Raw genomic sequence first — 8,171 nt, 5'->3', positions numbered from 1 at the left:
AAGAGCTGTTGGCATAGCGCTCATGAAGCAGTGTGGGTGGCGGGCTGATCTGCGGGACCCCGATCTAGAGGTAGTGGTGCTTGTCTGCCAGAATTGCCCCGATATCTTTTCTTTTGTTCTCCAGTCCCTTTGCACTCAGGACCATGGCCTCTCCCTGTTTGTCTTTGTGCTGCTGAATTTAACTAGAAATCATCTGGTAGTGCTGAGCAAAGCTTTTTGGTAGCCACTGTGTGTGTGCTCTCCAGAGCACTTAAATACATACCAGACGGGCCAGCATGGGCCTGTACGTGAGGGGAGGGATCCATACAGGCGATGTCTCAGGATCTGGCACGCATACAAACTGCTGGACTCTGTTGAAAATGGAGATCACCTGAGCCATTGGGCAGCTAGTTTGGCCTCTGTAGGGGAAGACAGCGAGCCACAAGGTTGTGTTCTCGAGGAACTCTACTTGAGAATGCCGTTTATGGAAGAGCCGCCTCCTAGACCCTGTCCCTGACAAGCAGCTTGCTTAAGGCACCCTCCATGGCGCAAGCTGTCTGGAGACCTTGGAAAGGACTCATTGCTCTTGACAAGCTGTTTCTCCATCCCTGTGCTTGGCGTATGGAAGCTGCTCTCAGCACTGATGCTGGGAGGTCTGAGGCCTGTAAAAGCTCCGAGTTCATCTACTGGCTCCGGTTTTCCCAGGGTGTGCATCAAATACGGCTTTTTTGAGCCTCAAGTGAGGCTTTCGTTCTTGTCCAGATTTTTGCTTTGAAACCATTCAACTGCTGAGGACTGGGCTATTTCAAAAGCATCATGTTTCTCTTTGGGCTTCCTGGGGAGGGATTGCAGTCATGCAAGACCTGTTGGGGAGCTCAGTCTTCTTTTGGGATGCTCTATATGGGACAGGAGGACAATTTCTTTGAGCTGCTTGTACTTCTGGAAGGATTACCCACCTTTGCCTTCCATCTGAAATGCCCCTTCGTGGCACTTGGGTTTTTTTTGAGGAGGTGTGGGGTTTTTTTGTTTTGTTTTGTTTTGTTTTTAAAAAGTGTGTGAATAGCTGAGTGCTAGTATACAGTGAATAATCTTCTCCTGCTTAGAGTAAATGGTTTTATAATTAAAAATATCCATTCAATGTTACAAAAATTGGTTCCCTTAAAAGTTCAAGTGCTTGCTGATGGGTTCCTGGCTGACAAAATCCCTTCCCAGCTTGCTTAAATATTAAATCCTCTTTAAAGTGGCATTCAGATTACCTAGCGTGATTTCTTCCAGTTAATCATAATTGTCTAAAGCGTGTATTTTTGTTCTTAAAAACTAGGATTAGAAGTTTGTAGAAACATCTTCTGTGTCTGGTTTAAATGAGTTAAAGCTATTGTGTCAGGTTGAGAGTCTCTAATGTAATTTTTTTCCTTTTTCAGATCTTTGTACATCTTAATGACATTCACTCTGTGGTGGGGATTCCTCTTTTCAGGTAGGCATTCCCCTCTCCAGATTTGTCTTGGCAGTATCAGAACAGGCTTAATTTCTAAATAGTCTTGCTCTCCACTGTGAGTATTTATCTTCTGGTTTAATATTCACTGGACTGTCACATTAGTCTTGTGGTTTGTCTGGAGCTTATTTGAGCACGTAGGCCAGACTTTGCAATGGGTTATGAATAAAAGCAGACTGTGGTTTCTATCTGTCTGCAGATCTGTCCAGTTCATTTGTTCTTTCATATTATGTGGGCTCTTCTGGGTGGTTGTACCGTTATCTTACATTGATTTTTTGCTGTCTGCAGGCTTCCGTTGGCAAACAGAGAGTATATCAAAACAGCAGGACTGCGGTCAACAATTGCATGGGCCATGGCATCTCTGGCTGAAATCAGTGTAAGTGCATGTTCATGGCAAAGATGTAGAGTCCCAAATGGTGTGAGGGTTGCTGCTCATCAGGGCTGGAGCTAGAAGCTTTGAAGAAGTGTGGTGATTTTAATGCTCCATGCTCTGATGCATGTGGACAGGGTTTGCCTTATCTGTGATCAGAGTGCGCTGTTACCTGGTGTTCAACCAGATATCTGCGGTAATCCCAGGTTCTTCTCAGGAGAGGTGCTATTGCTGGTGTGAATATGTATGTGTAAATGGCAAGATTTTTTCACTGTCGAAGCTTCAAACCTCGTTTGGGGTTGTTCTCCCAAGGGAAAACAGAAGCAAGTCTGATGTTTTCCACAGATTAATTTGGTACCAATATCTGTTTGCAGTCTGCTCATAATTTTTCCCCTAAATGTCACTTCAAGGCTAGATGCATTGATGCGTTGTCTTTAGTGAAACTATTGATGCTTTTTACTATATGCTCTTACAGGCAAGTCTGGCCTGGTAAAGCAGTGATTGTTGTTACCTACACTGGATTCAGTGGGAGTATGTAGGGTGATCTGTACATCCCTGAGTAAGCTTTGTCCTGGGAGAGGAGTCTGTCTTGTTTGGGATGCAATAACCCCTTTATGTTTGTAGGCAGGTGCCTTTGTGCTGGATCCCATGTGTGGGCTAGGAACGATACTGCTGGAAGCTGCCAAAGAGTGGCCCGTAAGTATCACAGTCACAATAGGCGGGACCTTTGCAAGACGGCTTGTAGTTGCATCAAGAAAAAGCTGTACCACAGTTATACCAAAGTCCATTACTGGAAAGCTGGAACTAAACTGATCTTTCTAGACAGTTGTTAAAAGTGTTTTAGTACAAACGTTCCACCACAGTAATGTGAAACAAAGTTCTACATACTTGTGGTTTTTATACTGCAGGTTTTGTGTGAGGCTACCATGGACTTCTAAAACTACCTGGCCTTATCCTGGGAACGGAGGTGTCCATGGGACAGTACAGTCAGTTGTCAGTATTAGAGGCAGTGTGGCTGTTTGTAGCTAGCTGGGGTCTTCCTGTTAGGACTTAGCCTCAGTATTTCTGTAGACTACAAATGTCTTGAGCAGACCAGAACATGAAAGGAGTGAAGATAGCACAGACTTCCCCCATTCCTCTGTCCTCTGGATCTGTGTATTGCTCTGTGTAACGGTACAAGATCTCCCAGCAAGGGGTCTGTCTTGGTAGAGCTGTGCAACAAGGCAGTTCTGAGAAGGGTTTATAAAATAAATACACCTGTTTGTCAAAAAAATGAATAGTTCTGAGAAGGGTTTATAAAATAAATACACCTGTTTGTCCACAAAATGACTTTTCTCTTTTTGTCTGAACAGGAAGCCTGTTACTGGGGTGCTGATATAAGTGATTCACAGTTAGAGGGTGCAGATGTGAATATTAGGACTGCAGGCTTGATGGATAAAATTGAGTTACTTAGAGCTTCTGTGAAAGGTATGTCTGTAGGCTTTCCAAGTGAGACATGTTTGAAATTTTTTGTGGTTCTGGGATTATACAGGTAATGTAGGTTCTCTTGAGGTGATGTGTAGTAGAGCTAACTCTCAACAAATAGCTGGGTAGTGATTCTAGTGCTAGTGAACGGATGATTATTTCTTCTCCCCTCCCTGCCCCCGAACTTTGGCAAGAATAAACTCAACAGAAGGCAATGAACGTAACAATTGTCAGACATGGACAGTAGTTGTCTGTCTTAGTGGTAAATGTATGAATACTACAAAGAGTACATACCATGTGAGAGATTTTTGTGTCTCAAGGGAACACAGCAAGGACAAATCCAGATAAAATGTGGCTTGTAACTTAAATGTACCAAATGAGTAATAGTGGGGACTCATTAAGCTAGGTGTTGAATTGTTAATGTTTCATAGTAGGAGTATTTTAAATGCTGATGCCTTTTTTCTGGAGAGGGAATTTGTTTGCTCTCAGTTCATGAGCTAGTCTGGGGAGAAGGTAATAATTTTTTGACCTTATTCTGGAGCTCAAAGCCTAAGTCTAATTTAGTCCTTTATGAAATTCATGACACACAAAAGCTGGGGGTTTTTCCCTGTGCATGGTTGAGAAAGTATGCGTATTTTTTTACCTTGCAGTATTTATTTCTTACCACAATGGTAAGAAATATTATTTCTTTTTTATAACAATATATATAGCTTTATTTCTTACTTAAAAACTGTGTTTGGGCTTGGCTTCTGGGATAATGGAAGGTACTTTGATCTCAGGCTTTTCTAATACTGAACAAGTAATTGGTGTCTTTCTCACTGGTCAGAAGCTGTTATTTCTGCATGTTTTGAGAAGGACTGTAGATAACTTGTCCTTCCATTTGTAGATAAAATTGTTGTGCTGCAAGTGTTGATCCAAGGATGGTCCAAGAATCATCTCCAGTCAGTTCTGGAAAGGCTGGCATAGAATCACAGCAGGGTTTAGCTGGGAAGGGACTGCTGGAGGTCTTTAGTCCTGTCATCTGCTCGGAGTGGGGCTAACCCCAGAGCTGGGTCAGGTTGCTCAGGGCCTTGTCCAGTTGAGTTTTGAGCATCCTGGGGGGGAGAAAAGCCATAGTCTCGTTGTTTCACATGCTGGCTACCCTCTGGCCAGCACAGCCTGGTATGTGGCTGGCCGTCATCACCACAAGGGTGCAGTGCTGCGTCATGGTCAAGAGAACTGACTGTTCCCAGGATGCAGAAACTCTGGGGAGGTACACTAGCTCCAACAGAATCGATTCTGGCCTGGCTGTAACCAGATTCTTGGTGGGGGAGAAAAGGGGGATGGAGAGGAATTTAACATGTGGTTCCTTGCCGTTCATATGTGTGCATCTGAACATCTGTGCTAAGTAAAGTGCTTGCAAGCTTAGCTTTTCTTTTGCATTTTGCTTGTAAAGATGTACTGTGTGTTGAGAAGCAGCAGTTAGTTTGGAACCATGCAATCCCCCATTCGGAGAGTCTTGCTATCGGGGCAAACATATCACCAGTAACAGGGAATCTGCAAGCTAAACCATGCTTTCATGCATTTGTCTCTTCCCAGTCTGCCTTGGGTTGGTGGCTTTGTGGTGCTGTTTGTGAGGATAATTACAGAAGGAGCTATGAATCTGAGCGCATAACCCGCAAAAGAGCTGGCAGACAGTTTTGGTGAATGAGAGCATAGCTGCTGTTCATTTTTCAGATAGTCGGATGTAAAGACCTGCCTTTATTCTGCAGCATTGCCATTGCCTTCAGAAAGCTTTGACACTGTGATTTCGGATATTCCATTTGGGAAGAAGTTCAAGATCACAAAAGACATACAGCTTCTACCAGATATTCTCCAGGAAATGGAGAGGTAGGTGTGGCCTTTGACATGCGTGGGGTTTGGTGTAAATGTCATGATGGTTTGCGATCCTAAGCATTCAGTCAGCTTCAGGTTTGCTTTATTCCAAACACTCTCCAGCTCTGTAATCTGACCCTGTGCAGGCTGTGAAAGTCTGACTCCTTTACTTGTCCCTTAGAGGCTGTTGTAGCTTGTCTTGCAAGCTGTGGAAGTGCTGATGGCAGCGCAAGCTGACAAGGAGTGAGCTTGTGTGAGGCACGCTTACAAATATTCTTTACAAGGCGTGATGGTGAAATATTTGTAAACCACACTCACAAATCTTACAAGGCAGAAAGGAGAAAGAGAAGAGGATGACCTAGACAAACTTAAAGCATGGCCAGGCAAATAAAGCAGTAATCCTTTCTCAGTTGAAGTCTGCTTGTATAAAATCATGGGCTTTCCTTTTGGGTTCACAATACCAGTCTGCCTTGGCAAGAAGGATCTCAGACCAGAAAATGGTGGTATGCATTTTCCTTTCTGTTAGCGTGTACTGGAATATCCAGCTAGCCACCTGGTCTGCTTTTACATGCCTTCTTTCATCTCTCACCCTGTCATTTTGTGGCAGAGTTGAGCCAAGCTAATAACGGGCTGCTTCTAACGGGCAGTTCAAACCGTCTACCTCTTTATTTCATTTCTTGGCTGAAAACAAGCCCTTTCTGCAGGGTTGGTCTTCAGCTGGTGTTGATCTCACTCACCCAATGCAGGAACGTGGTGGGAAGTTGGTGAAGAAGGTGAGGTGGCTCCACAGAATGGCAGGGCAATCTTAATGTCAGCTTACACTGACCATCCCTCCCTTTGGCTGTGCTTGTCTTCTGGTCTCATTTGCTCTGTTGGGCCATCCTAAGCAAAATATTTCCTTGGGAAGGCGGAGGTGAGGAAGGGACCATTACCATGAGAACCCCGTCAGTAAGACTGTTCAATCCACTTGCTGTGAGCAGAGCCAGGATAGTCCTTTTTCTCCCTTCTTTCAAAGCCAAGTGTAACGTTTGCTCATGTACTAAGAAAAATGGATTGCAAACAATGGTTAATCTTCCTCTGTTTCCCGAGTTTGAAAGCCATGAAGTTATCAGTGGAACACAGAAAGGACAGACTTTTTAAAGTTTCCACAGGGAAAGGCCAGCTTCAGAATTGCCTTACCAACCTGAGAAGCTCTTGCTACCCTGGGAATCTGTTCCTTTGCAGACTGGTGGGAGGCTCATGCAACCCAAAAATGGGCTTTGAAGGTGAAACTGCCCTCGATCCTTGGAAGAATACTAAGAGGAGGAAAAACTGGGTCCATCTTCCCTGCTAACCCAATGGAAAGAACTCCTGAGGTTGGAAATGTTTGGGAGTCAGGATAGGGCCCAGTTCTCCCATTTAGGAAGAGTTATGAAGATAGGGAATTTAAATTCCATTTGGAGACTTAGCTTACTGAGTTGAGCCACGACCCTTAAGGTGCTTAGGTGTTTTATCGAACGCAACTGGCATCTGAAGTGTCAGCAGTGTTGAGTTCTGCACAGACAAAAGAATGCCAGGCAGGATGAACACCTAACCTTTATTTTTCCTGCAATTGCCAGAGTACTTCGTGTTGGAGGCACTATTGTATTGCTGCTGAGCCGAGATCTCCATAAGCGCATGGGTGGCATTACCAAATGTGCTGAAAATGAGTCTCCTAATGCCATTTCTGATGGTGCAAGTGAAACTGCCACTGCAAAAGCCCTGAATATTGATGGGAATTCTTCCTGCTTGGTGAATGGTGTTGAAGAATCCTTTCTCAGCAGCAGACACACACGTTTTGGGTGTCTGGTGCCAGATGGCGTCTATGGAGTTAGTCTTGGAAAGACGGATGCTTTCATATACAAATACAGGAAGATCTCTACTGCTGGGAATCAGTAGCTTTCTTGCAGTGCCAAAGTGAACTTGACTCCTGATACACTTGAAAAGCAGCATGGCAGTGATCCGGTGGAACCCTGCTGATCCGAACAAACCTGTGCCATTTGTTAGCTACCTCACTTTCTTTGGATGTCCTAAGGCATTGCTTTTCTGTCTTTGGTTTTTAGAACAGCTGGATGAAGCCTACTAGTGTTTCAGATGTTTTTACTGTAAAATACTGTAATGAGACAAGAGTCCTCAAATCCTTGTTTAGGCAAAGCCTCTCAGTATCGGGAGGAGTTTCTCTGGGAGAGAAAGTTTTTGTTTGCAGAACTGCAAAACCAAAAGTGATATTAAATGTAAATGGATTTTCACCTTCAGCAATATTTTTTAGGAAGCACATCTTGTCTGAAGAAGTCCCCAGCTCTTTTTGAGGGCTGGATGTATGCTTTACCATGTGCCTTACGGTCTTGAATTTTATTTTAAAGCTTGTTTCTGATGAGTTTGAAATGTTGCTAGTGAGATCTCTCGGAGTGGAAAACAAAATATTTTCTGTATTAATTCTTTGCAGCGTTTGCATGTGTCTGACGGGTGTGCTTTAGCTTGTTAGGGTGAAGAGACTTATTTCTATCAAAAACAATGCTTTTTCTCACTTGGTAATGTTACTCCAAGGGCACAATGTGGAAGATGGAAAAACTTACCAACTGGATGAACAATTAGAAGTGACTTCTGCCTGCAAAGAAGCATATGGAAAAATTCTCCTGAGAAGAGAGAGGTCTTACCAATTCTTTTAGTCTATGCAAAAGGTATTTGGGGAGGAATAGTCTAATTCAATGCTTTCCCATGGCTGCTGAGCTGACAGGGAAGTATTTTTATAGAGAATGACTGCAAATTGCTTTCAGATGCTATTTTGGACAAGCATTTGCAACTTGGCAAGCTGGGATGGACTTGTGCAGTATATTCCTCTGCTGTGATTACTATAGAGGTAACAATTAGTAGTGTGTCTGGGTTTGTTGGGCTTTTTTTTCTTTTTTCTTTTTCTTTTTTTGAAGTTTGTTGTGTGTAGCCTGTTGGAAGCATTACTTTATCTGTGTGCTTTCCACGGCAGAGTCTCTACTC

The 8,171-nt window shown here is 43.6% G+C and overlaps 1 protein-coding gene across 1 annotated transcript; it reads left to right on the top strand.

Moving 5' to 3' along the window:
• Nucleotides 1-7: 7 nt before the first annotated feature.
• On the top strand, nucleotides 8-7,131 carry LOC104069830 (THUMP domain-containing protein 2-like; the record flags this gene model as incomplete). The annotated part of the gene is made up of 7 exons (XM_009578615.1): nucleotides 8-70; nucleotides 1,401-1,453; nucleotides 1,760-1,847; nucleotides 2,466-2,537; nucleotides 3,194-3,308; nucleotides 5,057-5,174; nucleotides 6,758-7,131. Coding segments are annotated over 7 exons (828 nt in total), but the record flags the coding sequence as incomplete, so codon positions are not given.
• Between the last annotated feature and the right edge of the window lie 1,040 nt (nucleotides 7,132-8,171).

This window comes from Fulmarus glacialis, unplaced genomic scaffold, assembly GCF_000690835.1.
Source record: "Fulmarus glacialis isolate BGI_N327 unplaced genomic scaffold, ASM69083v1 scaffold1175, whole genome shotgun sequence".
NCBI lineage: Eukaryota > Metazoa > Chordata > Aves > Procellariiformes > Procellariidae > Fulmarus > Fulmarus glacialis.
Note: the sequence above shows the minus strand (reverse complement) of the source record. Positions and strands in the feature narration are given on the sequence as shown.